Source organism: Vidua chalybeata, chromosome 3 (assembly GCF_026979565.1).
Source record: "Vidua chalybeata isolate OUT-0048 chromosome 3, bVidCha1 merged haplotype, whole genome shotgun sequence".
NCBI lineage: Eukaryota > Metazoa > Chordata > Aves > Passeriformes > Viduidae > Vidua > Vidua chalybeata.
The window spans coordinates 52,939,628-52,956,236 of record NC_071532.1 but is presented as its reverse complement, the minus strand read 5'-3'; the positions used below and the strand labels follow the sequence as shown (position 1 = coordinate 52,956,236).

Genomic DNA, 16,609 nt, shown 5'->3' with positions numbered 1-16,609 from the left:
GAGTCACCTTGACTTTTCTTGTGTCTTCTGCCATTGCTCTGTGCTGTCTGTCTCTTTTAAACTCCTCTTCAAGAGCATAACACTTGTCATTGCAGCTTTGGCTGTCCTGAACTTCCCTTGATCTGATCAGGCTTACTTTTGCTATTCACTGCTCTAGCATGGCTTCTGTCTCTGAGTAGATTTCAAGGTGTATTTCTTACAGTTGGAGGCCATTATTTGTGATGGCACAGTTAACCTAGGTCTTTCTGGGGACTTAAATTAGTCTTACAATCTGAACATTGTGGTTTTTTTGGTTTTTATCCTTCAGCAGTAGAATAGATCTATTTGTCCATCAGGGGCATGCATTAATATGATGAAGGAGTCTGCCAGAAACAAATTAGTTGGCCAGGAGATCAAATAAAGATTTTTAGCCAGGGCAGAGAGACACCTCAGTGCCTTATCTGAGCTTTACTGTCTATAGCTTTGAATTCTCTGGAAAATAGCAAATATGTCACTTTTCCCATTTAATTCATGATTCATTTGGTAAAGATACTGACATTCCACATCTAAGCTGAGGATTTTTCTGTTGTGGTGGAATTTTTTTCTCATTCAACTATTATAATATCTTTAAAAACATACTAGGCTTCTCTCCCCATCCTCCACCCCCACCAGTAAAGATCTGTTTCTGTAGTGAGTTTCAGTCTGCCCTTAGTGGAATCCTCTTAGAACATTAAGTAATGGTTCCCTCTGTTGTCAGTTCCCAACATAGCTCTTTTGTCTTGTTTTTCTCCTAGGACAGTAGGAGTGAGCAAGTCCCTAGTAGTCTACAAAAAGGGTGATTCAGCTGCCTTTTAGGAGTTTATCCTTGAATTTAATCTCAGTGTACTTGTTTGATGTTACCTTGGGGAGCAAGGAGATGGAATGTTTCATTTGAAGGCTGATCAATTTCTTAGTTGTGGGGTGTGGCATTTCTTTTTGTGTATATTTGAGAAGGCTTGAATACTTGGATATTAGGTGTACTGTATCAAATTATATTGACTAAATATCAGCTTCTTGCAAGGGCTCTTCACCTTTCTTGTGATGACTAAGGAGATCAGAGGATTATCAATTTCAGTTATGGAAAACTAAAGCTGTAAGATGCAAAATACTTGAGGTTTAATTATGGTTTATTCAACCAGAGCTAGGCCACAGAAATGGCTTCTTGTATGAAGATTGTCAGCTGTTGAGATCCACAAAACTGCTCACTAGGGCTGAGATGACCTTTTTAGTAACTGCTATGTCTTTAGTTGGTCCTCCATGATGCTCTAGGACCTTGAGGATGGCAGGCCTGATTCCTGAGCCCTTCTCCAGGTTTATTGGTTGTTGACTGCCACTTAGGAATGTCCACAGTGTGTGTGCATGCAGGAAAACATTTCAACAAAGTTGAAGAGAATCCTGTAAGTGCTCTTTGAAATTTGTTATCTATAGATTCCTAAGCCATCTCTTACTCTCTTCCCCAGTACTTCAGAAAGAAATGGGGACCCTTTGACTGAAAGGAACAGAGGGGAGAATAGCATATTCCACCCCTTTTATAGCATATAGGTGATACATCTAGGGGTAAGAGCTTACCCCGCACCTTTCTTGTACACTTCAGAAGTAGATTTTTCTGATTTGAAGAGTCGTTCCGTGTAGGTACATGGAGATAAGACATCTGGGAGCACAATTTAAGTAATACATTTCCCTGTGCTGTACAGCATCTGTGTATATCAGCATTTGTCTGTGAGTGTGATGATTGCTCTTGACAGTCATTCTTTAGTAGTGTCAATATTATTGCCGTCCTCTTTTTTGCAGCAGATTTTAAGGTTTCTTTACCTTTTACTCATGTACCAGATTTTTTGTGAACTACTACAGAAAAGAGGAAAACTTTACTCAGTCTTTTGGTGATCATGCCACTTCTGGACTTTCATTTGGTAGTGATCAGCAAAACATATTGCAGAAGTGTAGGAATATTAATATTATGCAAACTAGTCTTTTCTATGTGCTCCAAGTTATGTTTGAAGCAAGGATGTTTTCCCATTTGGTTGGGCCCCAGCCCTGTGTGTTTTCATTTAGCCAGGAATGAACTCTGGCTAATGCACTGCGTGGTTATTGCTCTTTACATAAACTCATACCAGGTGAAGATAGGAAGAGAGCAGACTGGTGTAAGTTATCTTTGTAATTTGCTCAAAGTAGCACTGGGTATCAGCTATCCAAGACTATTGGTCCCCCAGGGAGTAATGTTCTTGCATCAGTTTCATCCTCAAAAAAAAAAAAAAAAAAGCTCCCAAGCTATCACTATAGAAGCTTTCCACATAATCTGTCTCCCTCTCTCAATTCCTGGAGACCCACTGACACTTGTGAGTCTTGTGAATGGTGATTTTTCTCCCCAGCTTGGGGGCTTGGTCTTAATTTCCAGATCCTGTAAGGAATTGTGAACCTAAATATATAAAGGCGTTATGTAATAACATAATTTTTGAGTTTTTATGATTTGATAGTGTCTATGAAATCTGAGTGTCAGATGAATTTATTTGAGGAAAAACTGAAGGGAGACTTCTTAACTAGAATATCAAAGTTAAAATGGGAGGAGAGAATATTTAGTGGCGAAAATTGGGATGTGGAGTAGCCGTACCTTTTTGTGTAAGACACTTATGCAACATTTTTGCAGATAATAATTTAGTTTTTAGTGGGAGTTTTATTAATTTTCCTGTACTGGCAAGTGTTCTAAGATACATGTAAATGTTGTAGTCTAATAGTAATTAATTTATATAAGGCACTTCTTTTATATGCTTCTTCATGGTAAAAATCATGCTCTAGCATCAGTAGGATTTGAGACTTCTTTTTACAAAACTCAGTTTCTCCCTCTGCTGAACAAGACAAGCCTTCTCAGCTTTGTTTACTTTCCTTCCTCTTCTCTTTCTTCCTCCTACACTTCGGGTGTGTGGGTTTCGATATGTGTGCAGTTTTTTCTTTCTGCAGCAAGTCTGCACTAAGTGTCTGGAGTAGACTACACTTAACTAGTCAGTGCTTTTTCAAAGTGTACTGTTAAAATCAAGGAGATGAGCAGGATGCTAAGCTATTAAGCCAAGATGAACTTGCCAAATGTAGCAGTTAGAGACATGTCTGCTCTGCACTCCTTCACTGAGGTTTCCACCTCCACAACAGCATTAGCAGAAGGGGGTGTGTGAGTGCCTTCACCACAAGCTTATGCTGAGAAAGTAGGTCTACAGGGAGATACCAGACTGTTTCCTGGCAGATGTCTGTTTTCTTCCCTCATCTTCACTGTGAATGAGTTAAGTTCTTACAGGGAAGCTCATCAGGTTAGGCTTTAACTCCCTACCACTCCCTGCCACTGGTGTAGGTGGGCAATTTATTATTCGCTTTTAGTAAAGTCACTAATCTGAGTTTGATAAAATAAGTATTTGCAAAAACCTAATTCTTGACTTCTGAGTTCTGGTTTTAAATGTGCTAATTAGCCCATGGCTTTAGGTAATTGATAGTTCACAAGTATCATACTTAATAAGGTGTCAGTGTAAAATAATTACCATGGGTGAGATTGCTTCCTAATGCTGTTGCAACAAATAATTTAGTTACCCTGAGGAGAAGCACTCTTATTAGTATGTATTGGTGTCACATTGCTGGAAAGCTGATCAGTTCTTCCAAGTGCTTGCTGCATGCAAGAGTTGTGTAGCTGGAAATGCAAGATTCGGCAGCTGCTTCTAAATCAAACAAGTGAAGTGCTGAATGCAAACTCAGCCTACCAGCAGGAAAGGAAAGACTTCAAGAAGAAAGTAGGTGGTTGTTGTTAATTTCTTCAGCAATCCTTCTTTACTTTTGTCTTCCTACAATGTAGGCAAGCATTGCCAATGATCCTTGGTCCAGCTGGAACGTTGGGAAGTCTGGGAACTGGGATAATGGAAATGCTGTTGACAGCTGGGCAACGAAACCAGAAAGTGCACCTGGCCAGAGAAACAGTGCTTCAAATAACTGGGAGGCAGCAGCAGCATTTGGTCATCCACAGGCATATCAAGGACCAGGTGTGCTAATAATGCTTGTTTTTTTCCTTAATAAATTAGAGTAGGTGGACAGTAGAGGTCAGAATTATTTAATCTTTCGTAACTATAGACCGTGGCTTATTTAAAAAACCAAACCAAACCAGTTTCCTAATAGCACATTGCCATGTGGGTAAGCTGGAAACTAAAATGGTAGGGGTTTTAAAAATGTAATAATTTTTTAAAAAATTGGTTCCACAGTAACAAACACCTCAAACTTTTATGGAAATCCGACAAACCAAAGTCTTGTGCATACGTGATCTCTTCTCAGGCATGTTGTTCAGCTTGCATAACTGGAACTTTTAAAATCCCTTGAATTTGTGCTCTCGGGCCTTTGAAGGAATAGTCTCTTAAATCCTTAATTTTAAGAATTTTCAGAATGCTTCTCTACCTTTTTGTAGTAACAGCCTAAATTAAGGGGAGAACCCATAATTGGGGAATGCTAATTTGGAGTCTATGAATATGGAACACAGTTAAGTTCATCTTAAAACACCATCATCTCTTCTTTAATTTTTATTTTCTTTTTTATTTCCCCTCTCCCTCAGTGGATTTCTAGTGCACTGCTTTGCAGGTTGTATTTGATGGAGATAGTGCTAATTGAGGAGGAATCGTAAAATGGAAGGCTGAAAGAGATTTTAATATATTTACCTGGTTGATTATTTATATGTGAATGCTGCTTCTGCTTTTGAAGAGAAATTATGTAACTTTCTCCTTTCCTGTCCCCTGATCCCTCCTGTACTTCAGCAGCTGCTGATGACGATGATTGGGATGATGACTGGGATGACCCAAAATCAACTTCACCATCTTACCTTGGTTACAAGGAGACTGAGACATCAGAGGCTGGGGGGGTCCAGCGTGGAAATTCTCGTGCAGCTGCTATGAAGTTACCACTTAACAAGTAATGGAAAATGCAGGGGAAATGTGTATATATTGAAGAAATTTGTCAAGATGTGTAAATTCAACATCCTTGAAATAAGCAACGTAAATATTGCAGAGAAGGTGGATTTGTAGTTGAGCATATTCCTTAAGCAAGCAGAGGAAGATCCCTGAAAGCTTGAAAGTACATGACAAAGCTATATAATTTTTGGAGGTGTCATACAGGAAGATGACATTATCACGGTGCCTGAGCTTCAAGTCTTTAAAATGTGACTATGTTTGACAGTTTGTTCTTAATGAAAGTCAAAGGTGGTGGATGACTTGTCCATACAGTAGAAACTGATCAGAGATGCTGCCCCAGAGTTCTTGAGCAATCTGAGTTTCTAGTGGGGAAAAGTTCTGTTCTACTGTGTTTGTGCATCATCCAAGTTGATTCTTGACCCACAGAAAGTTTGATTTTATAGATAAAAATCTTACAGTAGCATCAAGCTTTGTCAGGGTTATACTACCATTATCTCAGGTTGCATCTTAATGTTTGTTTATTCTAAAACTGCTGTTACTCTGAAAACTAGTGTGTGATAATCTCTGAGTGGATGAAAGCAGAATGGAATAGGATTGCAGAATAATGGTTCCTTAGGTATCTATCTAAAATCAACTGTCTCTGCATGACTAGTTAATTTTGTTCATCACTGGGTTTTTATGTCCAGTGTTGCATGAATACCTGTACATCATTGTTTACTTGTTGTAAACTCACAAAAATACCTTTTTTAAGAGATTTTTTTTTTGTCTGTGGTGTAAGTCCTGCTATACTTCTCATGTTTCTGCAAGCAGGTTGGCAATACTGCAAGGGCTAATTATCTTCCTAATTAGAAAAAGGACTACCATTTGCTTTTTATAAGGCATTTTGTAAGACTTTTAGAATATTATAGTGATTGATTGGCTTTCTTTTAGTTGGTGGATAAATTATTTAAGATAACTCATGTTTAGAAGCACTTGATAGGTCTTCTGTTTATCATTCTTTCAGATGATTGAATTCTTGTAATTTGAAATTTTAGGTGCATGAGCGTCTGTGTGTGTGTGGTGTTTCCAGAGAGGGTGGGGCTGCAGAGGAGTGACAGATGTTACTTTGTGTCCTCCTGTTATGTTTGGTATGATGGTCAGCAGGGCAGGAATAGCCACTTTGCTCTGCAAGAAGGAGCCTATTACACATACAGACACACAAGACATACACAAAAAACCTGGATGTCAGTAGCCAAAACTTTTCTGCTTTTTTTCAGTGCAAAATGGTGATTGTTACAGTAATTCACATAAACTATTTCCTATACTTGAGAAATACTTAGGGGTTTTTTCCTGTAATGGCAGGTAGTTCAGCATATGTCAAAGGAAGGAGAATTAACTTATCACTTCATTTTATTGTTAGGTTTCCTGGATTTGCAAAACCTGGAATGGAACAGTATCTGTTGGCAAAGCAGCTAGCAAAACCCAAAGAAAAAATTCCCATCATTGTAAGCTGGGGTTGTGAATAATTTTTCTGTGTGGGTGGTAGGGGTTTTTTTTTTGTTTTCTTTTTTTGGTTGGTTGGGTTTGGTTGGTTGGTTGGCTGGGTTTTATAATTCTCCTCACCTTTCCCTATTTTCTCAACTGAACTTTTATCCTCAAGGTTGCTGTATATATTTGGGTCAGAAGAAACTGGTACTGAACACATAATTAGAAAGAACTGTCATAATAAAAATCATATGTATGATGATGATTATTATTTTCAGTACTTTTTTTCTCATACTGTATCTGCATTACTTGTGATGAACATTGCCTTTTTGGGATTGAGATGCAGAGCAAACACATTACATTGCCTATTTGTTATCTAGATAGTTACATGTAGGAGCTACATTTGTAGAGGTTTGCAATATTCAGTCCTGATGGTCAGGTCATTTTCTGATCTGAAAACCAAGCTCTTCTGTCTATATGCTGTTCTAGTGAAATGTGGTTGAAACAGCCCTAGAATTCACCGTTTCTTTGTTATTTGGGAAAAAATGTAAAATACACAAGATAAAGTCAACTGTGGTCTTTTGTCCCTGATTGCAAGAAGCATCTCTGTTTCCAGACTCTCAGCCTCTCACTGAAATCAATGGAAGCTCTCAAGTGAAGAGAGAAGATACTTGTCTCCTTGTTTGCAGCTGGTGCAACATGATGTATTTAAACATAATATTTGCAATTTCTTACAGATTGGTGATTATGGCCCAATGTGGGTATATCCTACCTCTACATTTGACTGTGTGGTGGCAGATCCCAAAAAAGGTTCTAAAATGTATGGTCTTAAGAGCTACATTGAGTATCAGCTGACCTGCACTGTAAGTGTATCTGAAACAGGATCTTCTGTCTCGCAAATATGTGTCATTTGTGCATATAAATAGAAATTGTGTGACTTGGTAAGAGCACTGTAAGAGTAAGTGGTAGTTGTCATATTTTTATACCCCAAAGATTTGCTTTTTTCTAGAATTTCAAGTTCTTTTGTATTAAGGCTCTAATTAATTTTATTTACATTCCATATGGTTATCATTCTGATCATGCTTGGTTCATGTGACTGTGTGTAGATGCCTGTCCAAGTTCAGAGTTGTGTTTCTCTTACAGAACACTAATCGGCCTGTCAACCACAGATACAAGCACTTTGATTGGTTGTATGAGCGGCTCCTGGTTAAATTTGGATTAGCCATTCCAATCCCTTCTCTTCCAGACAAGCAAGTAACAGGTAATTATTCCCAGTTCTGAATTCATGGAATGGGAAATAAGGAAATCAGATTTTTATAAGGTTCAGGTATTTCTTACTGTTTGTTTTTCCCATTATTTTTAAAGAAGGTGACAAAGAAACCCCAACCTTTCTCCACTCATAACTTATGATGAGTTGTTGTGACTGATTGATAATAGTAGATCAATACTAGGAGAATCACTTCAAAACTCAGGTTGAATTATCTAGTCTAGTGATTTAAAAAAAGGTAATTAAAAGCAAAACAAATCCCCCTAGTTATGACGTGACATAATAATTACTATTGGAGAGAAGAGATAGCTCCTTATATTCTGTATTTGCTGATTGGCTGGGCAAATGTTTTTGTGTGGGTTTTTTTTTTTGAGGGTTGGGAAGGGACGTGCATTGTGTTTGGTTTTGTTTAAGTTTTTGTCTTTTGCATTTGATACGTTATGTTGTAGGAGCTTTGACACAAAGTTCCCAGAGGAAAGGGAGCATCCCCTGATTGGTTGGGATGGGGATTTTTTGCTTCCAAATGAAATGTTGCAGCTGTTTCTCCTCCTGCTTGATTTCACACTTGATTTAGAAAGCATCTTTCATTCAAATAGTGTTCTGCTCTGTTGATGTTAGTTCAGCTTGACCAAACCGTCTGAAGCTTGTGGAAATCTTTTGTTCTGCCTTCAAGAAAAGTGGGATTGGGTCCTTTTAATGCACTTAAGTTTAGTCATTGAAACAGAGTATGACAATGCCTATGCACTTTCAGTAGTCTCTGGCTTCTCTTCTACAAGTAGAGGCTAGAGTGCATGTGGAGGAAAGAATGGACACCTGTATAGGAGGAAAATGCATTACTTTAGCCCATTTCCACTTGTATGTTTTCTGGTAAGATTATACAGCATTTAAGATAATAGCTAAAACCAAACATACAAGCATTGGCATGTTGCCAACCATGTGGCTGTGGGCATCACTCAAAATGCAGCAGCTCTGCTGTGTTTGAAGAAAGCTAAGCATTGATGAAGTTGCTGGGATAAATGCCGAGGAAACTGAAAAATGAGGAAGTGACTTCTTCCCCTTAGCCTCGTGTTTAGAATTGACCAGCGTTTTTATTAAACGTGTGCATGTCTGTTAACAGGAAACCAGAAGACATGATGGGGTCCCTAGATTTCATTGTAACTATATCTTAAAAGACCCAAGAGTCTGGCACCACATCTTGGCAAAATCCATTGCCTGTGAATTTCTGTCTTCTGGAATCTGTGGGAAAGAATACCTTGCCCCATGCAAAAAAATAATATTTAAAAAAAAAAAAGCACGTCTCTTTTTCTGAAACATGAAGAAACTGGAAAAAGGGTGCTTATCTTTCACTGTGTTTAGGAGACTTCTTTCTGAAGACTGTCTGCAAAAGCATTTCTGTCAATTTGTCTTGACAGAACAAGACTCTGGACTGACTTTGTCAGGATTCTGGTTTTAATGATATACTGGTGATGATATGCTTAATGATCACCATGTAACTTCCAGCTGCTGCTGTTCTGGTGTTCTGCACTCCTTGCAGGAATGCTGTGGAGATTTATGGATTAAAAATGAAGCAAAGGATTACTGAAGGATATAGAATGTCTCTTCCGTAGTGTTTGATTTTTTTTTTTTTTTGCTAATTTGCAGGAAAAATACCCATACACACAGTTCATTTTTTATTTGTTCTGGCATGACTGGTTTAAGAAAAAATAGTTACTTATTTAGGTAGTATTAAAAATATCTTAAGTACCAAAAAATCAGTTACAGTCTTACATGTTTGTGTATATTCTAACCAGTTTATGCATATGATGTATTGATATTTTTGGATTTTTTTCCCAGTTTACCTATATGGAAGTATGTTTAAAGGAGGGACTGCTTTTTAAATCTGTGATTTGTATTTGAGTAATTTCAAATATTTTTGAGCAATCCAATTTCAATATTTTTGACCAGTTTAATTTCAGTGCTTTGTTAGCTTGTACAAGGCAACTTGGAATGTTGTTCCTTTTTCTATAATGTTTTTGAACCTCATCTTGACCAAGACTTTACTAAACTGTACCAGAAAAATAGTTGCCTTCCAAGCCTGTGCCTGGCTTTTCTCTTGGGTCATCTGAATACCTAATTTTTCCATCCAAAAGTTTATTAGTTTTTTCAAAAAAAAGTTTTTGAGTTGTGGGTGGGTATTAGGTTTTTTTAGTATTTCGTGGCTATCTTAAAAAGGATGAGAAGTCTTGATCAGTAATCAATATACAGTAATTTAAGGTTCTTTTGGTTTGTTAGCATAATGGGCCATTTATTTACGAGTTGGACTCAGTAATTCTTGTGAGTCCATTCCAACTGAGGATTCTATGATTGTTGTAAGTTCTGAGTCATTAAATTGTTAATGACTCACCAGATGAATTACAGGTTGTTTCACTTTAAATTTTAGAAAAAGAAATTTGAAGTTACTAGCTTGTAAATGTAAGAATTATTGTTCAATGTGTAACAGGGCGCTTTGAAGAAGAATTTATCAAAATGCGCATGGAGAGGCTGCAAGCTTGGATGACGAGAATGTGTCGCCATCCTGTTGTCTCAGAAAGTGAAGTTTTCCAGCAATTTCTCAATTTCCGAGATGAGAAGGTAGGAAATGAAATAAAGTTCATGCACAGACTGAGATTGAAGAATTGCTGTCCCCCCACACTTCCCCTTCAAACCAAGAGTTCGGTGCTGTAGCTGCCCCACTGTGGGCAGTAGTGCTGGGCTGGAAACTGCTGGGATTCCTAACTCAGCTGATTGATCAAAACAAGGCATAAAATTGTTCTGGTGAAATGCTACACACCATTCCCACACAGTTGTGTTCTTCAAAGTAACTTTGTTGCCTGTCTTTCAAGGGACAGTTTGTATCCTCCAGCAGAATAGGAGCATATAAAACTCTTTTGGCTGTTGCCCTGCTCTGTCTCTGCTGGATTTAGTAATCACTGTGATCCTCCGAGTGGTGCTGCTCTGCTAACAAAAGCTACGTCATAGCAGATCTAGGTTGTGCCTGATCCTGTATTATATTTAAAAATAACTCCCTGCCCCCATCCCCATCCCTCAAAACCACAGTTTTTCACTGAAATGGGTTGTAATAGCACTATGTTGCAGCCTTACCTGATATAAGCAGTGATTTTTTATTCACACACACTTTATTATGCTTTTTGAAAAAGAGATTTTAATATCTTCAGTAAATGATAAATAAAGTAAGTAAACCTTTAGTAAATAATGGTTTCTTCATGATTGAGCTCCAGCTCTGATACTAATTAGGAAATAAACAGAAAAACTCTGCTACTTTCTCCTCAAAATATTCATACTTCTAAATACATATAGAATTTGATGAAAAAGTAAATTATCCAGTCTGGTCTTAAAAGTTTCCAAGGTTCAAGTCTGCTGTAACTAAGGTCACAGCTGACCAGTTTTGAGTCAGAGGTTGAACTACCAACATACTTCTAACCAGAATTATTCTGTGATCCTGTAAGTAGAGGCTTAATAACATAGTAAGTACTAGTCCTGGTGAAATGCTAGTTGGATGGTTAGTGGGGAGTTGTATAATTCTGCCAGCTAGTCAGCACTACTTATTTTCTTATTTGTAGATGTATAAACAGAACAGATGTTGCAATACACAGGGAATTTTTAACCACTAAGAACTTAGTATGATAATTGCATAATAGTTTCATGATCTTCTTGAGCAGCTTCTGATATGAGACTTATCCTATGTGTGGAGACAGCTGAATATAATTGTTCTTACCCTGTATCTCAGTAATACACAAGGGTCTGTTGACCCCAGAATTTAGATAACAAAGTGCACAAAGGAGGAGAGGGAGAACTTGGGGAAACTGTAAAAAGCCTTGGCTCCTCTGAAGATTTCATTTCTTAATGAAAGGTTTTAATTCAGGGGTGGTCTGTTGATTAATTGTTCTCCTAAACATTTAATTCACTCCTTAAGCATATGCCTTTAAAGAAGGATGAGTGGTGGTCAAATGTTGTGTCTCTCTTTTCTTTTCTTTTTTTTTTTTTTTTTTTTCTTTTTAAGGAGTGGAAAACTGGAAAGAGGAAGGCAGAAAAAGATGAAACTGTAGGAGTCATGATCTTTTCTACAATGGAACCAGAAGCTCCTGACTTGGACATGGTAGAAATGTAAGGTGATTTTTTTTTTTTTTTTTGGTATGGGCATTGTGGACCTGGGTATACAACAGATGCTGAGATAATCCAAAACTCAGATACTAAATGTGCACGTATATTCATGGATTTGAAGAGGCATTCATCAAGGCAGACCTGAAAATTTGTTTAAATAATGAGATTTTCGTATCAACCCCTCCAATGGTGGAACTCTATGTGATGTCTTTTTGACTTCAGTGGCTGAATGCTGATCCTACAACAATTTATGTAAAACTAGTTGATGGGATAGAGTACTGTCAGGTCCTATGGAGTTATGTTTTGTATTGCTGTGGAAGTGTGTTTTGATCTTTAATATTTCAACACTTCCAAAACATGCTAAACTTACCAAATACCTTAGAATAATTGTAGATGGACCAATAAGCAGAACAATGTTTCTGTAAAATAGTTGTATGTAATGTACACACAGTATGATTTGAATATCTGTAATCCATGGAAAGCTATTAAAAATGAAAATTATTTAAATTATCACATTTCATTCTGGAAGTGCAGATGGTTATATTTATTTTATATATGTGTATATTACATATACATGCACTTTTTAGTGTACATTCTGTAGGTGATAAATCTTTGGGTTTCACAGAGTTAAAGACTGATTTTATGGGTACAGCCTTTATTTCACTCCTTTAGGCTTAGTAATTTTTCTTAGAAGATGTAGTATGTATGCCATGCTTTTCTTACTGTTCTGGAACACAGAAACCTGGATAATGTTTTGTGTGTATGTGTGGATAAACTGGATAGAAATGTTTTTAGTAGCAAAGCAGTAGTGGATCTACACCCAATACAGGCTTTATGCAAGTGATGCAGTGCATGTTGAGAGGATTTAATGGCTGTGCAGTAGCAGTTCTGTACCAGCAGAAAAGCATGCACATTTTTAGGTCACTTACACTTCAACCATGGGGTTTCAACCTTGACTACTTCGCTTTAGTGATGTAGTTTCTGTATATTCCAGTGGTGTAAAAGCTGAAGGGGTGAATGTGAGGGAGGATTCTCTACCCAGAGTACATACACACACCCCTGACAGAGGGCACACCAGCCCAAAGAGAATGCTTACCAGGGGGATGGGTTCTTGGGCTGGGACTGGCAGCCTGGAGTAGTGCTGGGGACCTATTTCCAAGCAGTTGCAGGGGTTGCTGTAACATCTCAGATGTCCACATGTTCTAGTGCATGGAAATGCTGTTAAAAGTGTGTGTGAGTCTTGAAAGCCATTACTCCACTTAAAACGTGGACAAAGCAGCTTGTTCAATAACTCTTAGGTTCTTCAGTGTGAAGATGTTCTTTACTGAAAAAATTTGCTAGTATATTTAGAGTCCTGCACAGGTTCATAAGCATTTTCAGTGATCTTGAGACCATAATGTATGAAGTTTAGAAAATTACAGGATGTTTTGCCCCTGAGTTAAGGGGAGTAAAGCAAGAGCCTCTTAAAAAGCCCAGGTGCTGATTTTGTGCAAATAACTATGTGTGTACGGTTTCCAGCTGAGGAACGAAGTGCTGGTGGGGAAGTGGGAATCTTTAGGTTGTTGGGCCACCGCTGGAGCTGCTGCCCTGGCTCTGGGGAGTCACTCAGTGTCCCCTTGCTGTTACAGCTGTCACATGCAGGCTTTGGCTGAGATAATTTGAAAGATCAGATGCAGTTTAAATAAATCTTGTTGGAAATTATAAAATATACATTTAGTTTTCTTCTGTAGAGTTCACAAATTACTGCTGTGTATGCAGTGCTGTGTTAATGGAAAACTCTGATAGCTGCATGCAAAAATGCTTTAAGAGGCGTACAAAGGCACATACTAATTCAGAATTCTCTTTTTTTGCTCCCTATAATCCAAGTCAGCACAATGATATTGACAATATAATATGAAAGTATGCATATATATTTCCCTAGGAGAGTTGCTATATTACTTTTTATTCACCTGTTAGACTTCTATCCAAATATCTGACACAGTTATTTTCTTTTTATTTTTTCATTGTTGTTTGAATTTCACTACTTCTATTACACAGTAATAAGAGTGCTAATCCAGTGCCACATGTCTATGAGTCTAACAGAGGAGGAAAAAGGGAACAAATAATGCCTATATATAAAGAGGGGAATTCTGAATTCAGTGAAATGGCAGAAATTTCAAGGAATGGGTTTATATCTCTGATACTTTTTGAAACAGAGTTGACATTGTTTAACATTTCAGTATTGCATTTAAAGTTAGCATTATGCATCTATTAAACTGCTTTTTGTTTTTGCTTTTCAAAATGCCACAGAGAACAGAAATGTGATGCAGTGGGTAGGTTCACCAAAGCAATGGATGATGGAGTTAAAGAGCTGCTGACAGTGGGACAAGAGCACTGGAAGAGGTGTACAGGGCGTAAGTGTCCTTCTGAACTCAGGACTCATTTCTGTGGTGCTTTTCTCTCTTCTTTTTTTCAGTGTGTATAATTCAAGGCACATCTTTAAAGAAACTCCTAAATTATCATGGGACTTGTATGACATTCTGGCTATTTTTAGTCTAAGAGTATAAATTGTGCAAGTTTTTTGTTAGTTTGCTGTGGGGCTTTTTGTTGGGTTGTTTGGGGTTTTTTTCTTTATCTCAGAAATATTTATTCCCTGCCCATAGGTTTAAAAATACTTAAAGTTAAATAATTCTAGTGATGCAGCTAAAGCCCTTGTTGGACCTGTTCTCATATATTAGTCATTTATTTGAATTTTAGTGACATGGGCAAAATAGACCTGTTTATTTGATGAAATCATATTTTCAAATAATTGCATCTTATTAACCCCTTATTTAGGATCCTTGCATGCTAGGAGGAGTGATTTAAAGATTAAATGAGTTTAAGAGAAAAAGAAAAGAAAAGAAAAGAAAAACCAACTTGATTCTAACTTAATCTTTAGCCCAATTCTTTTTTTTTTTTTTTCCTATCTTGTCTCTTCCTTCCCACAGATATTTAGGGTTGCAGAACTTCACACCAAGTCCCTATGACTCTGCCTGGGCTCTAATTTCCTAGTCCACAGCAGTGTTCAGTGTTTGTGGCCACCACAAGGCAGCTTTTGAAAGGAAGCAGGTACTACAGCTGAGGATCATAATAAGAAACACTTCAGGGCAGGCTGTAGTGTCTGGCAACCAAAGACCTATCACATAAATCTCCTTGAACCACCTTAATTTTTTTTACTCTCCTTTTAACTCCCACAAAAAAACCCAAAACGTTGTCCCCAGAACATGAAGTATATCTCCTGAGTTATGTTTTTGCCTCTTACTAATCAAACACTACAGCTGAATATTTGGGGCTGACCAGAGAGAATGGGTAGTGTAGAAGCTCCATCTCTCAGGGAAGTGATTACATTAGACTTTCATAGCTATAGGATGTTAACTTTAAATTATTTACATTTCTCAGTTTTGAATGAGTTTCCTTCTACACACCACTGACCCTCCTGCTGGACAAAAATAGTCTAACTCATGACAGAGCTCTAACATGGTACAGATCTTGCTTCACTAGCAAATTATACTGAGGGGAAGGTAGAGAACAGGGGAAGGAATAAGGTTCCTCAGATGAGACTAGAAAAACAGCATTGCTTTGCAGTTACAGAAGTAATGATAAAACCAAGGGCTGGCTGTGACTTGTGCTTACACTAGAAATTCAGTATTTTTTTAATGCTAAGTTTAGTGTTCCTAAACTTACAACACTAGTGCTTTAGATAATGAATTACTCTTTTAATACTTACAACTTAGCATAGATGCAGCAATACAATTTGTGTTTTTTAAAATCTTAAAATTTAATTTTTTTTAACTTTTAATTTTCCAGACATTGATACTGAATACAAGAAAAAGAGACTGGTAAACTGGAACATGCAAAATTTTAATAGTCTCTTAGGTTTTAAGTTCCCTGTCAGCTCAAGACTTTACTCTTAATCGGAAGTAGTTTTGGCACTTCCTGAGCAATAGTTACATGCTTTCCATTCAGTGACATTTAAAATAACTGATAGTGGAAACTTCTTAAATACCTGTGAAAAGAAACCAAAGAGTCTTCCCTAAAGTTTCCACTGAGATTCAATATCTGGAGATTCAGAGTGTAATGGCTGATAACAGAACTCTAGTAGTCTGAATTCTACTCGTAGTGTAAGACAGACCAGTTATCATAAATAGTCTGACTTGTGGAGAAGAGCTTGATCAAAGATAATCAATAAAATCAGGTGGTTGGGGTGGGAGGATGATTTGGGGGTTTTGTGGTGGTTTTTTATACCACACAAAGGTGTTCTTCTGTAAAAATCAGATATTGTGGGATGCTAGAACAGCTAAAAACCTTCTATTTGCCTGGGCAGTGTACCCTCTGAATACAAATATTTGATAACAAAACCCATATCTACTTGGAATTTTTTTCTGCTAGCATAGGCAGCATATAAAAAATTGCTTTTGCTTTTCAGATTGCTTTTTAGGCCTCTGGAGTGGTGCTGTTCAAAGTGTTAATAATGAATGCACTCATAAATCACAGCTGATTGATGTAATTGTGATGGAATAATTTATGCATGCATGTTCAAGAAATAGATTATAAAAACCAAGTTTATTATTTAGATACTTGCATAATTTTTATACCTAGATAATCTTGGTTTCCAGTGCCTTTAAATATAAAATTCATTATTTGAGATGAGTTTAGGTATTATGTGTCTGTATAATAATCTCCTCTCTTAAAATATTAATGAGATCTATTCTTGATATCACACTGCAGCACTTCCCCCTCTTCCTTCCCCCATGAGGGGGAGGGAAAAAAAAAATCT

At 37.3% G+C, this 16,609-nt stretch overlaps 1 protein-coding gene across 2 annotated transcripts in view; it reads left to right on the top strand.

Annotated features, from left to right (window-relative positions):
• SNX9 (sorting nexin 9) overlaps positions 1–16,609 on the top strand; it is a 62,957-nt gene that overhangs the window by 33,271 nt on the left and 13,077 nt on the right. Inside the window, exons 5-12 of one of the 2 annotated variants that reach the window (XM_053938874.1) lie at positions 3,848–4,031; positions 4,794–4,944; positions 6,343–6,427; positions 7,145–7,270; positions 7,551–7,668; positions 10,154–10,284; positions 11,714–11,817; positions 14,104–14,207. In XM_053938874.1, coding sequence (XP_053794849.1) covers positions 3,848–4,031; positions 4,794–4,944; positions 6,343–6,427; positions 7,145–7,270; positions 7,551–7,668; positions 10,154–10,284; positions 11,714–11,817; positions 14,104–14,207 — 1,003 coding nt within the window. Of the gene's footprint in view, positions 1–3,847; positions 4,032–4,790; positions 4,945–6,342; positions 6,428–7,144; positions 7,271–7,550; positions 7,669–10,153; positions 10,285–11,713; positions 11,818–14,103; positions 14,208–16,609 lie in introns of both variants that reach the window. The other variant, XM_053938873.1, reaches the window with a different exon arrangement.